General features: G+C 34.7%; 2 protein-coding genes and 1 pseudogene across 3 annotated transcripts; 1 reads left to right on the top strand and 2 right to left on the bottom strand.

Annotated features, from left to right (window-relative positions):
- Positions 1-1,171: 1,171 nt before the first annotated feature.
- On the bottom strand, positions 1,172-3,967 carry LOC143627934 (peroxidase 60-like). The gene is made up of 5 exons (XM_077097642.1): positions 3,300-3,967; positions 2,772-2,932; positions 2,509-2,688; positions 2,252-2,414; positions 1,172-1,578 (listed from the first exon to the last, which is right to left on the bottom strand). Exons 1-5 carry the CDS (start codon positions 3,361-3,363, stop codon positions 1,172-1,174), a joined length of 975 nt encoding a protein of 324 aa, XP_076953757.1. The 5' UTR covers positions 3,364-3,967.
- Positions 3,968-5,701: 1,734 nt separating this feature from the next.
- Positions 5,702-7,166, bottom strand: LOC143627932 (peroxidase 60-like; annotated as a pseudogene). The gene is made up of 5 exons (XR_013152668.1): positions 6,988-7,166; positions 6,795-6,834; positions 6,465-6,641; positions 6,204-6,366; positions 5,702-6,137 (listed from the first exon to the last, which is right to left on the bottom strand). The product of XR_013152668.1 is annotated as a peroxidase 60-like (transcript).
- An 8,512-nt stretch (positions 7,167-15,678) lies between these two features.
- Positions 15,679-19,833, top strand: LOC143627987 (rho GTPase-activating protein 5-like). Its single transcript, XM_077097690.1, has 5 exons — positions 15,679-16,338; positions 17,314-17,434; positions 18,245-18,364; positions 18,460-18,690; positions 19,075-19,833. The coding sequence occupies exons 1-5, from the start codon at positions 15,944-15,946 to the stop codon at positions 19,522-19,524; spliced, it is 1,317 nt and encodes a 438-aa protein (XP_076953805.1). The 5' UTR covers positions 15,679-15,943; the 3' UTR covers positions 19,525-19,833.
- The last annotated feature ends 1,705 nt before the right edge of the window (positions 19,834-21,538 follow it).

Here is a 21,538-nt window from a genome sequence, read left to right as displayed (position 1 = left end):
AGCCTTAATTTGTAACACCATGTTCTTTGGAATGTAGTTTAAATTATGGAAGTTTATCATAAATTTGAAATGTATTTATGGATGATATAAGAGGTTAATAAAGAGGGATAAATAGGGGGGAAAGGGCATTTGAATGTAACATCATATGGACCGTAGGAGGCCATACGTGTCATATGACAACGGCATTCCATTTTTCAGAGATCATAATTTTCATCCGCAATTTTGCGAATGTTTCACATTTGGATCTCTATGATCACACAAAAGTTCAAGTTCTTGAGTAGGAGGTCTTTAAGATAGTAGCGGCATCGATCCGTTGTTAATTAGTCAAGAGATTCATTTGGTAAGTAAAATCAACAATTAGCACTTCTGTTCTATATCCTCTTGCTTATAAATCTGATAGTGATGTTTTTATGATCTTAGGTGTTCATCAGGAACATAAATGTGTAAATAAGACATCAACTCCAAAAACAATACAACAAAACTTCAATATCTTAAGTTGGTGGATATTTCTGTGGTACATTTCTTATCAACAATTTCTTTTTCACAGCTCAATAGATAATTTGGTAAGCGAATGAGTTTTTTATGTGTTTCAGAATACGATTAACCAACATATTAACCAATCAATTATGATAAATCGGATTGGATTTTGCATGTTTTTCTTCTGCAATATCTCGACATGACATGAGCATGAAAGGGGTTCAAGAATCAGTTTAAGTTTGTAATTCATTTTAGTGTATAACCTAGCTAGCATTATCTCTGTTATATGTTCCCAACTGTTATACTTATAACCAGTAAGTTAGAACAGCACCTTAAGAACACTAATAATACCAAATATACACAAGGGTCATGTGTAAAATATTAGTAATTTTCAATAAACATTTTAAGAATACCTCTCTGTTACTTCAGATTTATAGATAGCTATATAGTTAAAAAGAACATATCTAAGCACAAAAGTTTTCCATGAACAATAATAACATATTTCAAAATCTTCTCAGTCAAACCTTTGCAAAATTACAATCCTGGAAACAAACCAAAATATAAATTATTAAAGATATGTCAACGACGACAATTCATACCATCAGATATTAAAAATGATCAAAATAAAAGTAAGGAAACCAAATTGCAGTTTTTTTTTTTCAATCAATTAATTAAAGAAGTCAACGATAGCGGGTTAACGGCCCGGCATGATTTCCTTCTCTCTCCTTTGTTTTCCTGTGAGAACTTGGATAGCACCCATCTTAACCATTGCTTGACCAAACTTTGTGGTGAAATCAGAAGAACGAGCAATGGCTGCAACTGTGGACTTGGTCAAGCTATCCAATGCCAAGTTTTGATTGAATTTAAGAACTCCCCTATGCAACATAATCTGGCTGTAGTAAGATTTGTCAACAACTGCAGAGCTAAAAGGATTTTGATCCAAGTTTGCAGTGCGATCAACAGTTGCATTCTGAGCACAAGTGCGCCTCAACGAGCTTAACAACGCTAAATCCATGGCGGGGTCTGGTTTTCCAGTATTCTTAAAGTTGTAAAGACAGTCTTTAATTAAAGAACAATGAGCAACACCGACTGTGTGACCACCTATAAAAACCAAGATTAAGAAAAAAAATTATGCAAATTTATTGTAAAAGAATTCCAATTCATTTTCTTATGTATGTCTCGTTTTGGAATGTAAAAGAATAACAATTCGAATGCGTTTTTATCTCAAACTGTCAAAAAAATATTAACTAAGACTAAAACATGGAAACGTATATAAAGTAATCTCTTAGTTGTAACTATTTGTTTATCATCTTATTTAAACATTTATATTATTGTTATAATAATAGGGAGGCATTAATAACTGCTATAACCGCGTAATAAAATTGTACTTTTTTTACTTTAAATCACCTAATCACTATCTCACTGAATCACCAAAGCACTAGGTACAAGTGATTTGTATGGCTATCACAGATTTCAAAATAAAATTGTTTCCAAAAAAGAATGAGTCTTATAATAACATTGGTCTTTAATATAGCAAGGCGATTAATTAGTATGTAAACAGCTTAAGCTAGTTGAGTAATAAATTAAGTGATTGCGAGAGATCATAACTTGAACCTGATCATTTTAAGATGTGTAGAATTTAATTCATTTTCACTCGATTTGTTTTGTCGAGTTACCAAGTTCGCCCACCTTGCCATATCCTTATACCTCTAGCAAGGCAATTAGTATGTAAAAAGCTTAAGTATAGAAGAAAAGGTTTGATATGGTGAAATACCAAGAAGATAGACCATGTCCGTGGCACTGAGTCCTTTTTGGGCGAAAGTTTTAATCGCACTCGATACTGATGCAGTCGGAGGTGGGAGAGTTCTAGTATTTTGTGCAAGAGACACAGTTCCATCCCTTCTTCCTGTTTGGACACTGTATCTGCCTCCATAACTCTGCATCAATCGATCGAATTCATTTTCAGAAGTTAAAATACAGTTAAACTATACAGTTCTAATAAGATTAAATGCATTTAAAACGAAAGCTTACGAATGAAATAACATCTCTTGTAGCCATAGCAATTATATCAGCACATGAAACCACTCCCGGACACACCCTCTCAACAGCAGATTTTGCAGCATCAATGACATCATAACCTCTAACACTTAAGTTTGGAGGTGCGGTTTTCTCAGAGTTAGGTCCGTCCAGTAGAATCGATGCGTCACACCCCTTTGGATTCAAGCAAAGTAAGAAGGATTAGTTATTGTTTTCTTAAATTAATTTGCATTCATGAAAATGAAAAAGAAACCTACATTAACAAAGCAATCATGAAACTGCATTCGAATTGGAGCAGGAGCGATCGTTCTGTCTTTGAGGAACTTGGAGTACACCGTGTTTCTTACGATGGCTTCAACATCTGAAGCTTGACACTTGCCGTTGTAGAACCCATACTGAAGCCCTCCATAGCCGTAATAACCATATCACTGGCCAGCACACTACTTGAAAAAGAGATGTTTTTCTACAATCGAATTGTAGAAAATTTGTTGGAAAACTCCAGTTTCAAACAGTTTTTCAACAAAAAAGTTGTTGGAAAAACACATGCTTGAAAATCGTTTTCAACTATTTTCCAACAACTTTTCTTACAGAATTGCTACAAAAACATGTGATTGTAAAGTTCCTACAACTTTCCTACAAAAATTATTTTGACTTAACATAATGTTTATTAGATAATATTGTAGCAAAGTTGGAGCTTATTTTTTTTTGTTAGAAATCTGTTGGAACTACTTGTCGTAGGAAATTTGTAAGAACTGTTTGTGAGAAAATAACTTGTTTTCTAGCAGTGGCAAAATTCAAAAAGATGAACCCAATTGCTATTGCAAGTGCTTTAATATTTGCCATGGCCATTTTGTTATGTAAATATGTATTTGAATTGGAGTGAATAAGAAGGAATGAGTGTTTAGTATTTATATAGGAGGATTATTGCTTGAATAATAAATATGGCTTTCACGTTGTGTGTAGTGGGCAGGAGGGACGTGTGGACAATCTCATTTTGTTAAATATGTTCAATATTTATTAGATTAATTGTGAAGGGGTGTATCCTCTTTTTTTAATTATACATGGTTTATTAAATTCCACTTGCTGATAGGAGTCAAAGGGCCAAATCCAATATACTTAGATTGACAACAAGAGGGCTCAAGTCATTGTATAGGAACCGTATGTCTTTGGCCTAGCGGTATTGGTGTCTCCTCTATTCTAAGAGACGAGGGTTTGTAAAGAGTATTAGATGTGATCGATAATTGATTTGTATATGTAATAGAACTGATAGAGATAACCGGAAACAATATCTGATGCATGGCCTTGTTTATAAAATAGAGGTTTGGTATAATTTCCAGCCCGAACATCACGACAGCTCATTACAAAGGACACAATGGTTCACATGTTATCCGTAATACTTAAAGACACAATGCTTCATGAGAACCGACATTAGTAATGTATATAGACTTAGGTTACTAATGGTGTAACATATTATGTTGGTATAGCTAATAATCATAATCATAATACTCCTCTCATAAGCTAGATATCCCCAACTCCAATCATGTTCTTGATTCTATTGAAATCTTCTAGGCTAAATGCCTTGATGAAGATGTTTGTCATTTGATCTCATGTTTTATATAATAGAACTTCAAATTCACCCTTAGAAATTTATTCCTTTATGAAGTGATATTTGAGGTTAATATGTATGCTAATTGGTCGATCATGCTACGGTATACTGGATTCTTGGATATATATGGCAATAGCAGACTTGTTATCACATGCAGTGAATAATAGTTAGTTTCCTTTGTACGTGGACTGTAGATTTTGCTAGTATTCCTCTCAGTTGAGAGCATTAAGCTTTTAATGGAAGTAGAAAGAGCTTCCGGATCACATTTATTCCCATCATTTCAGTATTACCAGCTTTGATTGTTGGAAGTTTATTCTTGATTTGTGGGCGTATATGTATATATATGCGGACGTATATGTATGATCTTATACGGTATAGTATAGCATGTATATATAGTTAGTTTGTGTGTTTTGTTGAGTGTAATTTGTAACTGAGAGATAATAAAATTTTCTTTCTTCATCCTTATATGCTAATCGTTCTTTCACGATTAACATGGTATCAGAGCAAGGTTAATTGCTCTTCGTCTTTCATTTTTTCTCCGTATTCATTCATGCGTTGATCAAATTCTTCAATTTGTTATCCGTTTGTCCGTAATCTTTCGTTTTCTCATTTGTTCGTCTGTTCGTGTTATGATTTGTTAGCTCATACACGTTCGTTTTGTTCGTTTGGTTTTCGATCTGTTATCCATCTTCATTTGTACTGATCTGATTCGTATAAGTCTCTATAGACTTATACGTTGTTTTCTCCTATTCTTTACGTATAAGTTTTTTGATCCGTATATATAAGTCTTTATAAACTTATACGTCCGTTTTGATAACAGTATATACATGTGAAAGGGTTTTTTTTTTTGTTCACTTGTGAAAGTTTAAGGGTCGAAGGTAAGTATAAGTGTTTTAGTTTTTAGATAACAGCATCTGAAGACAAATATATCATATCGTCTTAAAGGTATGGCATGATTTGATTTTGTTTGTTATGAATAAAGCTAGGAGAGTAGTTTCCTTATTAAATTAGGAGTCTTGTAAGTTGAGTTAACTTGTTTAGAAAGGATTATATTTAATATAAATATAGGGTCTAGGGTTCATTATAAAGTGTGCTTTTGTTAAATTATATTCTTAGAGTCGTGCCCAATTATGGTGTGTTCTTGTGTTCATTTTATGATTCCGGACCAACAATTGGTATTTGGTATATATCAAAGCTTAGGTGAAGCTCATATTTAGAGAGGCTGGAGATCTAGACCTGAAGTCGAAGATCAGGCGAGCAACAGGGATGAACAAAACCGTCGATTGACCTGTGAAAGATTTTTCAAGTTTGAAGAACCTGACGTAATTAACCACATTCAAAAGATAGCTTACGGCTATAAATGAATAATCTAAATTCCGTACACCAACAAGAACAAAGTATTGAGTTTTATTGACCGTGATAATACATGTTCCAATACTTACAATCAAACACTCCCAAACTCACAATGCATACCTCAAAAGAGATTAAAGAAAAAATTATACAGTTAAAGAAACGTCAATCAAAAAATTAGATACAAGCCAATGTATGTGAAAAGAAAACTTTAGTCTTTGAAAATTTAATCAGACTTTTAAAGGAATCAAGTTTTACGAGTTGACGGCTCGGCAAGATTTCCTTATCTCCCCTTGTGTTCCTGTGAGAACTTGGATCGCACCCATCTTAACCATGGCTTGAGCAAATTTGGTGTTGAAATCAGAAGAAGCAGCAACGGCTGCAACCTTCGACTTGGTCAAACCGTCCAATGCCAATTCTTGATCAATTTGAAGAACTCCTCGTCGCAACATAATCTGATTGTAGAAAGATTTGTCTATCACTTTAGAGCTTAAAGGGTTTTGATCCAAGTTTACGGTGCGATCAACAGTAGCATTTTGAGCACACGTCTTTCTCAGTGATGCTAAGAGAGTCGAATCCATTGTTGGGTCTGGTTTACCTGTGTTTTGAAAGTTGTATAGACGGTCTTGAAATAAAGAACAATGAGCAACTCCGATAGTGTGGCCACCTAAACAAAATAAATGCACGCGTTAAACACAAATTTAAATCATATTAACAAAACTTAGTGAATTACCAAGAAGATAGATCATATCAGTTGGGGTGAGTCCTTTGCGAGCAAAAGCTCGAATTGCACTTGACACCGATGCAGAAGGAGGTGGGAGGGTTTGTGTATCTCGTGCACGAGATACACGCCCATCCCTCCTTCCTGTTTGGACACTATATCTACGTCCACCACTCTGCATAATTAATTTCCATGATTTTACAAGTTAATTTATGCATAAGCAAAGTCAACTAGAAAGCGTAGATTGAATCCGGTGTATTTATTACTACTTACAAAGGAAATATCTCTTGTAACCATAACGATTATATCAGCACAAGAAACAACTCCTGGGCACACTTTCTCCATTGCGGCTTTGGCATCATCAATGACATTTTAGCCTCTCACACTTAAATTTGGTGGTGCGGTTTTCTCAGAGTTAGATCCGTCTAGTAGAATCGATGCATCACACCCCTTTTAGAACATGCAAAGTTGAGATGATTAATTAAATTTTACTTTATACCACTCCTTGAAAGTTAGAGATTTCAGAAATGTACGAGCAATTATGCATGTAAAATCGTGTAAATTACGAGTAGTGTTTAATGCATGAAAATGGAAGAAACTTACATTCACGAAGCAATCATGAAACTGCATACGAATGAGAGCGCATTGGCGGATCCAGCATACAAACGGGTGGTTCCCCGGAACCACCCGAGTTTCGAAATAATAGTGTACGGATATATAGAAGACGCGTAGGAACCACCTTATAAATTAAGAGGGAACCACCTAAAAAAAATTCCTGGATCCGCCACTGAGAGCGGGTGCGATTGTTCTGTCTTTAAGGAACTTGGAGTAGACTGTTCTTCTTACAATGTCTTCAACATCTGAAGTTCGACACTTGCCGTTATAGAACCCAAGCTGAAGGGCACCATAGCAGTGGCCAGTGAGGTTCAAGATGATGAACCCAACTACTAATGCAATTGCTTTACTGCTAGCCATTGCCATTTATTATGTGAGTTCTTAATTGAACTTGAATATCAGTACTTGAGTAGGAAGAAATGATTGTATGGTATTTATAAGGATGAGATTTTTGCAGGATTTTTAAATGGCTTGCACGTTGGGCGTCTTAATATTGAAAAAAAATAAGACGTGTGGGCAACATTGTTTCCTTGGGGTTTTTTTCTCTTTTTATCACTTATTTTACTTCTTGATGACGTACAATTAGTAAATATATGTTTATACCAAATTAAACATAAAATAATTATATTTAAAGATGGAGCATTTACTAAGAAGGAATACGCACAAGATAAAATGTTGATCGATGAACACGGTGAATAATACTTAATGACTAAGATTGATGAATTACGTGAGAGAATTAGTCAACGAATGACGTCATGACTAAAGAGCCTGAGTAAGATATTAGTAAAAAAAAAATAAAATTATGGATATTCCATAGAAATATTATGGAAAATCATTAAAATACCATTTTGACTTATGTTTATAACAAAACAACTTTGACTTTTTTATTTATAAAAAATTATTTGACTTTTTTATTTATAAAATGTCATTTGACTTTTTTAGCTTTATTTTTCTTGCCAACTTCCTCATGATACAACATGCCGCACCAATGTATATTATTTTTTAATCAAAGTTTTATGAAAACTAGCTAGTAAGAGCATCCATAACAGTAGACCTTTACAAACCATCACATTAGCTACACATCAGATTTTAAACTTTTCACAAAAACCTTAATTTTCTTTCACAACAACAAACATCTACAAACCTTATTAAAAATATTAAAATTATGTATGTATATATAATATGTGTATGAGTATATGAGAGAAATTGACCTTGGGACCCACCCTAGAAGTTTGAATTAAGTTTGTTTTTGCAAACTTAAGCTCACAAACTTTGCTTCACAATGGGTAAAGTCCTTAAGCATCAAGTTTATACATCTTGTTGTAGATTTCATGGAGATATAGGCAAACAGGTTTTGCGTATTGGAGAGGGATATAGAGGTGTTACAACTTAAACCGAATTCTTCATATATGGTTAATTCTCAAGTATTTTGATTTTACCTTGTGTTATTGAGTGGTTATGACAGGAATCTCATTTGCTAATGGACATGCGTTTTAAATCAGGTGAAGATATTTATGGAACAACACTGACCAAGCATGAGACAAAAGATGCATCGTTTCTGATGAATGATACGGTGTATCTGTTGCCCGGTAATGTGAATGAAAAATTGATAGCAGCCTGGTGTCTATTCTAGGTAAAGTCAAATACGCATCAATGCTTCTATGTATTCGACAAGCTTGCAGTAGTAATTGTGGGAATGTGTCTTCGAAAATGAAAGTTTGCAATAGCCAATTGAATAACCTGCTAGCATGTTCACCTACAATGTTGTTAGTTGTTACTCTAAACCGCCGATGGTTGTTTAGTTGTTTCAATAAACTTGCATTTGGATATTGTTGGGGTTTATACGCTTCCATTACAAAAGATTTATGAAAAACATTGTCACAAACATCGAATCATATCTTATTAATTCCAAATTACATTTGTTTAACCCAAGAACAATACAAGTGTTCGAATACACACAAACTGAATCAAAAGAACAAAAAATTCAGACTTAAAACAACGATCTGGTCAAACATGTGAATACCATCATAATCACAAAAGAATTAGACAAGAACTATCAACATGAATAAACCCTAAATCAGATGAAGATAAAAACTGAGGGCGATTATAATTATAAGAGATAAAACCCGATAGTTAATGATTGTACTGGCGATTGAGACGCTGGCAATTGAGACACTGATGAACAAGATGATAAAACCAGGCTGAAAGAAAACTTGTTTTCTCCATATCTAAAAGACGGCGATTGATCTTTCTCTTTAATACATCCATGAAGAGCTTGAGCCCAGTCCACTAGAACCCACGAGAGCAGCACCAACATCCAGCCCATCACCGACTTATGTTTAGCCCAAATTGATCTCGGCCCAATAAAACATACAAAACAAACACAATTGTGTTAGAATTAATAGTATTAACAACTAAACAATAAAATAGAACTACAAACCTCAGTAATATTTTTCTAATGTTATTTGCTTATTGAACTGAAATATATCCATATATTTCAACAAACATGTTAAAAACCCAGCATCTAGATCAATAGGATCTCAACCATGTTCTACCTACAGCTACGAGACTCGAGCAAAATAAGGATCGCTAGCAAACACTGGCATATAATTTGAGTTTGTTATGGTGATAATATATTGTCCCAACTCCCATGCTTCATGTCTTTATTTTGTTGCATGCATATTTACCTAACCATAATAAGAATGAGTATTTGTGCATTTAATTTTTTATAGCTAAAACACACATTTGCATGTATAAAAAATCGTTAAAAAACTTGTTATGGGTTAGAGGAGAAAGGAGAAAGATTTAAAAATTTGGAAATATAATTAGAATGAAGTAGATGGGTGGAAACAAGAGTGTAAGAGATAGTTAAGTTCATGTACGTTTGTTTAATTAGAGCATTTTCAGCCTATTTTCTTTATTTGTGTGAGAGAGCTTTGTAAATTATATGGTACGTTTATGGGTATGAGTGGTTGTGAGTATAGAAGAGAAAAAATATTATATGAGAAAGTTAAATTTGGGTTTCACTGTTCATACCGTATATTATTTTAATATTTTTTGAAATTGGTTGTGAGTAAATGAGAGAAAAAATAATGATAAAGATTTAAAAAGTATTATTTAAATGAACATAAGAGTGAAAATAGTGATTTTTAGTGTAATTATATTATATATATATATATATATGATAGAGAATTGAATGGAAATGCTCTAAGAGCATGAGGAGTGACATTGGGCCACCAATAGGAAGGGTTTCGTTGGACGAAAGCGCTAGTGAAGAGAAATTTTGTTTGCTATGGCTAGTTTGGTTGGGTTAGGTTAGAGAAGAAAACTGTTGGGACTGTTAGTCGTCAAGAAGAGGTGAGTGATTGTTTAATGTGGAGGGCGGTGAGAGCGTTTGTCGCCCTCGATCTACCTAATTAGTTGGAACTAAACAGTTACGAATGACTTCAAAATTTCAAGTCGAAATTACAAATCCGGTATAGGATGTGATTAAGATACAAGTGAAAGAGTGAAACCCCCAAATCATGAATCTTAAATATATAAAAATATAATATAAATTTGATGCGTACTCAATGGTCTCAAATCACATGAAAATAAATAACGTACAGGCGAATTAATAAAACAAACGATATTATATATATATATATATCAATTAAATAAAGAAGCCAATGTTGTTGGTTGTGGCGTGTTGACGGCTCAGCATGATGTCCTTATCTCTCCTTGAGTCCCTGTAAGAACTTGTGTGGCACCCAACTTAACCATGGCTTGACCAAACTTGGTGGTGAAATCAGACGACCTAGCAATGGCTGCAACTGTCCACTTGCTTAAATTATCAATTGCTAATTGCTGATCAATCTGCAGAACTCCCCTACCAATCATTAAAGTGATTGTGAGTGAAAGAGAAAGAAAAGATAATGATAAAGGTATAAAAAATATTATTTAATTAAACAGGAGAGAGAAAATACATTGATTTTTAATGTAATTATATGATATATATATATATATATATATGAATATATGGTAGGGAATGGACTAGGAATACGACGGTGTTCCCGAATTACACATGGGTTTACCCAAGACTACCCCGACCTCCCTAAAAAGCACGTTTACATTAGAAAATAAAAGACGGGCCGAGCTAATATACCTCATATGTCGGCCCACCCATCAAGCAATTTTCAAAGCAATAACTTAACCACAAAGGTCCACTTATACGGGCCTACATTAAAAGGTCCAAAATCTTCAAACAACAACTGCAACCATCATTAGGCTTTCATTAAACATATTTCTTGATAAGTTGATATCACTCTCCAGTCTCCACCAAATCAAAAGTTCTTTGATAGATTTTTCTTAACATTTATTGGTTTGTTTTAATAAAAGTTGTTGATTTCCTTGAATGGTTAGTTTATTATTATTATTTTTTCTAATTTGTTACTTATTTTATACATTGTCTTTTTCTTCCTTACATATGTTAGGGCATTTGTAGCCTATATCTCGTCAACCTTGTATATTAGCTTTAAGATATGCTTTTCCCTTCAACAACAATACTTTTGTTCCAACCCTCCTTTAGTTTTAATCAGTATTAGAATAAGTTAATCATGTTCAACGAGTCAAATTAGAAAGACTCTAAATAAAAGATACCATGACGCCGCTATATATAGCCATTGAACCAGGATCAAACCAAACTAACACTATCCGCATCAAAACTACATATCGTAGCTCGAATACCAACTTTGGGGGGTTTTCTGGCCAACTTCATCGAACCCAAGTACCCAACTGCATAATAGATGATGAGTGATAATGTGATATGTTGAAATCTTCAAACATAATATATGATAAGATGAAAAAAAACAGTATATTTAAAAGTTTGTTTTAAAATGAAAATAAAAGGCTTAATTAGGGTTTGGTAAGGCAATTACCAATTCAAATTTTACTATATATATTAAAAATATATTAAAATGCGACTATAACTTCTCTCACAAAAATACTATTCAATTTTACTTTGTTTTGATTGATCTTTCCATCAATATTATCCAATCAAATAATTACACTTAATACCTCTGCTATATAATTAAATAATTTATAAACTATAAGACATTTAATTAAAATAAATGTAGTAGACAAAGAAAATGTAAATGTGTCACGTAACATGTTTTACAAAGATCAATATTACGTTCCTTTTTAAATCAAAACAAGCCGCCGCAACAAACCAAACATACATATATTTAACTTGATGTAACAGTCCCGTCATGAAAGCGTCGGTCTTAAATACTAGTTAAATATTAAATAAAACCCTCAATTTTGACTTAGGATAAAAAAAAGTTGACAATATTATATATTTCATTTTCTAATTAATTTTAAATATTAATTAAAATTTTCTCTATTTTGACCTTGGACCTTGTTATCATGGTTGCTACAGACCCCCGCCAAGGGAGCTGCCCCTTTGAAACCCCTGTTCGTTATTAGAGGCTTTGCCCTTAACATCGTAATAAACTAAAACAAGCATGCATTATGTACATCCTGGCTTGTTTAATGTATATTACGATTTACTTGATCGGCAAATCAATTAAATTACATTAAAATATCTAACAAAGAGCACCGATATATATGTATGTATGTAAGCCCCAATGAGAAAAAAAAAGGAAGAAGAAACCCCTATGTGCTGAGCATATTAGAGACTAGCCTCCTTCCTCCTTAATTGACTTTTAATTCAACTATTTTTTCTTAGACTTTAAATCCTTCCCTCTATTTTTATGTTTAAGAAATAAGAATTGTGCCGTCTTGCCTTCGGCAGCTATTTGACTAAATCAAGAAAGTGTTTGTTTTATATAAGGTTGACCATCTTAATTTCTGTGATTCTCTTATCGGAATATGAATGACACAGAAATGACATCATTGATAAAAATGGATGCCTACCGAACAGGCTGATACCTATCCACGTTTTGAAACTTATAAGAAGTTTATTTCGCATCCGTTTAATTGTTATCTTGTATAATGAGTTGCATGAAAAAGTTCATAAATATATTTATTTAGGCGTCATTTGGTTTTGGAGGGTGGAGGTGTTTAGATGTTAATAAATGAAATTCATGGTGCATGAACTGATGAAGAGTGGTGGTAAGTAATATAGTACCAAAGAGCTTTGGACTAGAGATGGTAAAATAAATTTTGGTTTGGGCCCGTCAAACCGGTTTCTAACCCAACCCGGTATCACCCTCCTATTCACTATTCAGTTTCTACCCATCCTGGCAGTTTGGCATCGGTTTTGGAGATTCGAGAAGTGAAACCAGCTCGGTTAAAAAAAAACCGGTTCTGACCAAATTGTAGCCGTTAACATCTGGTTTAATCGATTTCATTAAGCCAAAAAACTAGCAATAAATAGATCTATTTTTAGACCGTTGGGTTCCTTTTTTTTACTCCCTCCGTCCTATTATAAGTGTCCACGTTTCCTTTTATATTTGTTTCACACAAGTGTCCACTTTCAAAATTTATTAGCAAATTTCCAAGTTTACCCTTAAACATACACAACTAACATTGATAAAACAATATTGATGGACCCACTTTTTAAGGGCATTATTGTCATTTGATAGGAAAAAAAATTATTATTCAATCCACCTTAAATTTTGTGTTTTTCAAACATTGACACTTATAATGGGATGGAGGGAGTACCTTTTTTTAGATTTTGTTTTACACTTTTTCCCGCACGTGTTAGTATAAATATGTGGTGGGTGTTTTGGTTGAATTGCAACACTCGAAAACGACGATGAAGCCGTATATGGTGAGTACCTACACAACAGCTCTGGTTAACCAGGCTAAGATAAACAATAAACACAACACGATAATGACGACGAGGCAAGCCGATAAATAGAAAATGAAACCTCAAACTCAAACCATAAATTTCAGTGTATTACAAATTTTGTGGTGTGTTTTTAATTTTTTTAATATTAAAGCTGTTTTGAGATTACTGGTTAGGATACGACTAGGTTATAATCCGGATATGAACTAATGCTAACTGGTTTAGATAGGGTTGGATGTTCTCGACCCTAAGTTCTTATTCATCAACGTTGTGTGTGTGTGTGTGTGCGTGTGCGTGCACGCATATGCGGTGTGTGTGGGTGGGGGGGGGAGACTTACGACGTATGGTACCACTTATCAACGCTCAATTGATAGTGGAACGATATATTGAAGTTGCCTTGATGGATGGAGGGTTTCATCCCTAGCCCTAGGCCATTGTGAACCGTATCGGGACATCCAAGGTTTAATCCATTGCCCGCAAGGGTGGCTTTTGAGTATGCGGACGTATGAATCGTACGCCACTCATGTTAGAGAGCTTGGAGCCCCGCAAAAGTGTTTTCTACACTAAAAGGACTTGGCGAGGATGTACTCTTAGCAACACCCGAGACATGCTTAACATTAGTTCTCTCACCATACCTTCCGAACTTGTGCAAACCAACATCAACTACTCTAACAGTTGCTTTCCGTGCTCTTCCATCTAACACTATTCCCCGCTACTTATATGGCTTCCTAATAGACATAAGTCAGCACCCCTTTCATGACAGAACTAGAGAGTTGTTTTTTTTCATGCCTTGGAAGAGCAAGAGCAAGTCTCTTCATTTTTTTGAGACCATATTAGTCAAAGAATAAAACAAATCAAATGATTGTTCTAGAATGACTGTTTCTCACAACTGCTCCTTGTGATGCATAGAAACCATAGCAATTAGGATATCAAGACGCAACAACACCTATAAATGCAAGGAATAATTGACTTGTTAACCACTTAAAAGAACGAATGTGAAGACTTGAAATTGGCATAGAATTACTCATCCCCTCTACTAATTAAGTAAAGATCCTCAAAAGAACGCTCTAGGGACCTTTGTGTGACTAAAGGATGTTTCTACTCGATCAGGCAACGATGAAGCTCTACCAAAAAAAGAACAACATCATAACAAACTGACAGTTGATTCAAAAATTCAAAATACGTTGATTGCTAAAATAAACTGATCGTGGTGTACGGACTATGATAGTGGGTGGTGGCGGTGGCGGATGGTGATTGTGGTAGTAGTGGGTGGTGGTGGACGATGGGTGATAGTGGATGGTGGTGGTAGAAGGCGGTGGGTACTGGGTAGTGGACAGTGGTGGTGGGAGTGGCAGATGGTGGTGGTAGACGGTGTGTGGTGGTGGTGGACGGTCGTGGGGAAGGTGGTGATGGTGGGAGGTGGTGAGCAGTGGGTGTTGATAGGATGTGGTGTTTTAACCCTCTGCAGACCTTAAATTATCTCAGAAGTGGATGAGCTAAGTCTGCACCAAGAACAGCTTATGCAGACGTTTTTTAATGAAACTTTTTCGAGAAAACAAACAGTCTGTTTCATTAGAAAATGTCTGCATAAGCTGTTCTTGGTGCAGACTTAGCTCATCCACTTCTGAGATATTTTAAGGTCTGCGGAGGGTTAAAACATCACATCCTACCAACACCCACCGCTCACCATCACCTACCATCCACCACCACCACCACCGTCCCCACAACCGTCCACCACCACCATCCGCCACTCCCACCACCACTGTTCACTACCCAGTACCCATCGCCTTCTACCCCCACCACCATCCACTATTCGACACCGCCACCACCACCCACTACTACCACAATCACTATCCGACACCGCCACCACCCACTATTACAGTTCGTATACTATCACTAGTTTTTTTAGCAATCTACAGACGTTAAAAAACAAACAATATTCTTCTTTCAGACTACAAATGCTTGACCCACCCTTTTTTTTAGATGTATGCACATATGATCCCGTAGACATTTATAAGAGAACAAACAGCAACTAAGTGGATGTGAATAAAATAATCAAGACCCTCCTCTCATCACTTGTGTTCTGTATATCGCTCCCCACCCACCCACCCACCCTCTAAAAAAATAAACTCCAGATTTCGTCATCAACAACAAACAACAACTTCTTTAACTTCATGATCACCACGTCCTCTTTCTTTCTTTCACCCATCAAACTCTTAAACCCCCCTTCATTATAATAATAATAATAATAATAATAATAATAATAATATCCATCTTAGCAACTGTAACCTCAAAATCAAGAATCTTGTCAAACATATAAATAAATAAAACCTTGATTTTTACAGCCATGACAGAGGTCCTCCACTCACCCTCTTCATCTTCTTCCTCATCCTTACAAACCCATGACCCCACATTGTTTCTAAATCAAGAACCAGAAGACGAACAAGGGGTTTCTAGGGTTAACCAGAATAATAATGAAAATAGGGTTGATAATAATAATAATAACCAGCAGCAGCAGCAGCAGCAGCAGTTGTCTTTGTTAGCCCTTTTATTGACTCTGTTTCGGAAGTCTTTCTTCAAGAACACGGTGGCGGAACAAAGGCTGGATCTTTCCCGGATGGAGATTGGCTGGCCCACCGATGTCCGCCACGTGGCACATGTTACCTTTGACAGGTTTAATGGGTTTCTTGGTTTGCCCGTTGAGTTTGAACCTGAAGTCCTCAGGAGAGCCCCTAGTGCCAGGTCTGTGTGTGTGTGTGTTTTGTTGTTCTTGATTGATATTGTGGTAATTGAAACTGTTGCTTGAATTGGGAATTTGGTAATTTCTTGGATTTTTATATAAATTCTGTTGGATTGTGACAGTTATGGTAGTTATGTTTATGGTTTACAGTGAATAAATGAATAAAAATTTTAACCACTTTTATAAAATCTTTAAAAATCTTGGTTGTAACCCTAAAGGCCTAATCACATGCTTGATCATGTTTTTGTGAACGTTTGATATTTTTTCTTGATGGGTTTATTTTTTTTATTGAAACAAATGTTGTTTGTGGCGGTTATGGTAGTTATGTTTATGGTTCACGATGAATAAGCGAATCGAATTTCATTGAATTTTTACAAATTTCTCAGAAATCTGATTGCAGCTGTATACACATGCCGTTTGCTCCAAAATCATGACAGGTTTTCTTGATGAACCGGATAATGTTTTTATAAACTTTTGATGTTTTTTTTCTTTATTTATGAGTTTGCTGTTGTTGATTGAAATTTTGGTGGTAGAATGTGATTGTTTTGGTTTCCATATCAAATGCTATTCATTCATGTTTTGGTGACAGTTATGGTAGTTAAGTTAATGGTTCGCAGTGAATAAAAACGAATTAAATCACACGCCTTTTACAGTTTTTGACATGATCATAAGAATCTTTATAGCACTTTTGGATCTTAATTTTCTAGTTCCCTATGATTGATATTTAAAGCTGTTGAGGTATGTTGTCTGTGACACTTATGGTAATTATGTTAATGGCCAACAGTGAATAAAAACAAATCAAACTCATGGACTTTTTACAATTTCTAGGATACTTTATTCTTGTTTGTTGATGATCATAATCATAAGAATCTCTAATTTTGTGAAATTTTGCCATTTTTCTCTAATCTTTATTATTTGCAGCTTGTTCTTGATCTCTTAAAATATATGCCTAACAATTGGTTTCTTTCAATTTGCAGTGCTACTGTTTTTGGTGTTTCAACAGAATCAATGCAGTTATCATATGATTCCAGAGGAAATAGTGTCCCTGTTATTCTCATACTTATGCAACAACGTTTGTATGGTTTAGGCGGTCTGCAGGTCTGTTAATGTTTCTCCGCCTTTTTTTCACACATCAAAACAATAACTAACGAGCAAGCGGTTGAGTTTTTTGACTTTCATTGCAAACAATGAAATATTTCATCTCCAAATTTAATCTTCTTTCTCATTGTTTTTTCAAGAACCGTGGATTTTTTCAACAAAAAGCTGATTATAAGTTATAATATGTAAAAAACGACTTTGAAAACTGCTTTGTGAAATACTGAAAGTGCGTTTTTTTTTGCTAAGTAACCATTTTTCTTGCAGAAATGTTGAACAAACACTACAGTTTGCAAATAATTGCTTTTGGAAAAACTGTAAATAGTTTATTCTTGCAACATATTTTGTCTAAAATACTTTATTCTTGCAACTGTAGTCTTTTTTATTTTATTTTTGAGTTAATTACATGGATGGTCCCTGTGGTTTGCTCATATTGCATTTTTAGTCCCATTTTTACATGTGTGAACAATAGCGAGTACCGGAGTAGGGACTACCGTGGTAGTTTTGAAAAAAATGGGGACTAAACATGTAAAGGTCCCACCATTATATATATATATATATATTTGTTTTTCATTATAGGGGTATTCTGGTCATTTTCTAAATACTAAATGGAAAAGTTAACTTCCATCCACCGCAGACCATTTATCTTACTTTTGGGTGAACATAAGGAACTACCAGTGTAATTTTGAAAAAGTAGGGACTAAACATGCAATATGGGCAAACCAGAGGACCACTCGTGTCATTAACTTCTTTTTTTTTCTAGTTTTTTTTTTGTTATTAACATATAATTTCTATATTTGTTGCGGTGTGCAGGCTGAAGGTATTTTCAGAATTAATGCAGACAACAACCAGGAAGAACATTTAAGAAACCAGTTGAACATTGGTGTGGTTCCGGATGGTATTGATGTACACTGTTTGGCTGGTCTTATTAAGGTAACTAATTAATTAACTATCATTATATGTCATGTTGCCATTAATGTTTTTAGTTTTATACTTAACTTCATAATCTGATGATAATCATAATACAGGCATGGTTCAGAGAGTTACCGACTGGAGTCTTGGATCCACTTTCACCTGAGCAAGTAATGCAGTGTCAATCAGAGGATGACTGCACCGCTCTCTGCCGCCTTCTGCCGCCAACAGAAACCGCGCTGCTCGACTGGGCCATCAACCTGATGGCTGATGTTGTTCAATACGAGCATGTTAATAAGATGAATTCACACAATATTGCAATGGTTTTTGCCCCCAATATGACTCAGGTTTGTTTTTTTAATATTTTTGTAATTTTTTATTGTGCGAAAACCCAAAAACCGAGCCCAAACGTGAACAACTGTTTGATTTTATGTTGTTTTAGAAACTGAACTTTCGGTTTGTCTTGGTTTTGCATGTGATTAAAATAGAAAAAAAACAAATGTATGAAATGTATCTTATGGATTTCCATTTTTAGTTTTGAATTTTAAGTGATTTATAAGAATTTAATAGACAATGTTACCAAATGTACGAAAACTGATTAATTATTAATTAAAAAAAGTTTTGGCCCAAATTCATTATCTTGTTTTTTTCTTCTTTTTTCGGCCCAAAAAATTTCAAGGAAGAATTAAAGAAACTATTTGAATTTGGTTGACCTTTTCTTTTTCATGCAGATGGCGGACCCGTTGACTGCATTGATGTATGCAGTTCAAGTAATGAACTTTCTGAAAACACTCATCACGAAAACCCTTCGAGAACGAGAGGATGCGGTTATTGAATCGTCTCGTGGGCCACCACAAGATCCACCTTCAGATGAAAACGGTGATCAGGGGCCGAGATTGAACCCACACATCCAACAAAACCATGATGAAAATGAAGAGAAAGAACTTGAATTCATCACTGATGATGATCATCTTGGATACTTGACCGCCAGTGAAGAATCCGACGGAACCATGTCTGGGTCCAGTCGATCTTCTCCCATTGAGCCGAAGATTTACGTGGTTAACCGTATTCAGGAACCCAAACAGGTGGCTCAGTCAACTGATCTGGACAAAAACCGAGCTTTAGTCAGCAATCTAAGTTCAATAAATTCTGAAACCGAGAAGATTGTACCATGGTGTTGACTGAAAGAAATCTCTGTATGGTAAGATTTGTTAAGTTCTTGTAATTTTGTGGTTTCGATTTCGAATGTGTGAAAATATTTGAAACTTTGTTTTTTTGCATAGATTTTTCTTTTGGGAGTTGTTGTGAATGTTATCGTGTAGTTGACTTTTGTTGAATTCGTTTTTGTGTTCCATAATCGCAGTCCATAATGTTGACTTTCTGTATACTTCATTCATAGTTTGCTAACGCTCTATTGCTTTCGATATCATCTATAATCTTATCTTCATACGTCTGCATTCTGTCCCGTATAAGTAAAACCCGTTGACTTAGGTCAACATGATTTGTAATGCCGCGAAAACTTGTGTATGATTCTTGAATAGTGCATGTTTCATATTGTTGAAATCACAACTCTATTTAAGAAACATTATATCAGTTGGGTGGTTTTGTAACAGAGGGAGCTCTTAAAATAGTGACTAAGATATCACTTGAAATAGTGCAGTGGTCAAACTGATATTGTTAACAAAAAATATCAATAGTGTTAAATTGGTATCTAAATTTGAGAACATATTATGAAGAAACAATTTAAACACTGAACATATTGCAACATAGTTGAGCGGAACCTGATGATATGCACGCGTTTAGGTAAGGTTTTCATGGATGAAATACTCAACGTCTAGAGTTTGTGAAAAACTTTTGACGAAAAAAAAATAAAAAATGAATAAGACGGCTCAAGCTTTTATACTAGCGAGTAGCGACTTTCACTTTGTTCTTGAGATCTTAAAAGTTGAAACAATTGCTATCCGTCTCTCTCTCCTAATCCAACCTTTTATTTCAAAAGTTAAAGACGAATATATACGTAGAGGTCAATATATACTTTGTGAATTCAATATCTAGACCAACATTATCCGACACTTTTAACATCAAAGTTATTTTGAAACTCAAACAATATAATTATGCTTCAATATCAAAAGTTTATACAAATTGTGTTGTATGTGCACTATTTTATTTTCATGAAAGTTTGTTTTGCTAGTAAAAAAACAAAACATAAACCCTCTTGGAAAACTACAGTTAGACCTAGGAATAAGATCGGCACCGAACCAGTATCGTCATACCAACCAATACTGAATTTCACAAAAAACTTGGTACCGATAGCGAAAATGTTCGATACAATACCGATACCATAGATAAAAATTTGGAAAATACCGGTTCCGCTACCAATCCCAAAGTTTTCGATCCCAATTTTATTAAAAGATTGATACCGGTAGCGATACCGAAATATTCATTTCGATACAGATTAATACCGATTCTAATACCGATAACCTGGTACCATTTGCTCAACCTGTTTGACTCTACAGCACGTAGATTTGCAAGTCTCTATCAAAGTTGACTTCCCAAAATACCATTGTTTTTCTATCAGCTTGCTCCAAAATCTGTGTGTGACTAAGAGACAATCTTGCATATGCCATAACCATTGCTGTTGACCTTTCTTTAACACTTTTATCCATTATACTAATGTGCTTACTGGAAACAACCTTGTTAGTAGCTAGTATTCGCGTTCCAGAATCACTTTCAAGAAGAGTCTATGCAAGGTTTTGTAAATGTGTAGAAAGTCAAGGTACCAGGTCTTACCAATGCTAAAGTTATGAAAATTATTTTGGGAATGTATTGACTTTCTGTTTGACAGCTTATTGTAAGAAGCATCTTAATATATGCAAGCTAACCAAAAAGATCCTTGGCAGTTTATATAGCCCCTTGAGTTTAATCCATTGAGATAAAAACCACAAATATAATAAGCAAAGGCCGTCACTGTTGTTGATGATTTTACCTGACTAAAATTCTGTCAAGATATGTAATCTGATTATAACAGAAGCACATAATGATGTGAGGTTATAGTTCATTTGATAGTATTTCTAGTCAGCATGTGGTCATTATTTTTATCCTGCACGTTCCAACCACTATGGTACTTGTGGGATAAATACCACTGTGGTATTTGATTTCTCTTCGTATGGTGTTTTCTGCTTATGCTTATACTTT

This window comes from Bidens hawaiensis, unplaced genomic scaffold (assembly GCF_021521415.1).
Source record: "Bidens hawaiensis isolate Kalapana, Puna unplaced genomic scaffold, B.hawaiensis_p1.1 tig00004748_1, whole genome shotgun sequence".
NCBI lineage: Eukaryota > Viridiplantae > Streptophyta > Magnoliopsida > Asterales > Asteraceae > Bidens > Bidens hawaiensis.
The sequence above is the reverse complement of the archived record's forward strand: the minus strand, read 5'-3'. Positions and strand labels throughout refer to the sequence as shown.

What these genes read in the sequence shown, in the direction of transcription:
- LOC143627987 (XM_077097690.1), top strand. Translation starts at nt 15,944, where the DNA reads ATGACAGAGGTCCTCCACTCACCCTCTTCATCTTCTTCCTCATCCTTA. An exon ending in AGGAGAGCCCCTAGTGCCAG is followed by an intron (nt 16,339 to 17,313) that starts GTCTGTGTGTGT and finishes TTCAATTTGCAG; the next exon opens with TGCTACTGTTTTTGGTGTTT. An exon ending in GTTTGGCTGGTCTTATTAAG is followed by an intron (nt 18,365 to 18,459) that starts GTAACTAATTAA and finishes ATCATAATACAG; the next exon opens with GCATGGTTCAGAGAGTTACC.
- LOC143627934 (XM_077097642.1), bottom strand. Translation starts at nt 3,363, where the DNA reads ATGGCCATGGCAAATATTAAAGCACTTGCAATAGCAATTGGGTTCATC. An exon ending in CATCTTTTTGAATTTTGCCA is followed by an intron (nt 2,933 to 3,299) that starts CTGCTAGAAAAC and finishes AGTGATATGGTT; the next exon opens with ATTACGGCTATGGAGGGCTT. An exon ending in TTCATGATTGCTTTGTTAAT is followed by an intron (nt 2,689 to 2,771) that starts GTAGGTTTCTTT and finishes TTGAATCCAAAG; the next exon opens with GGGTGTGACGCATCGATTCT.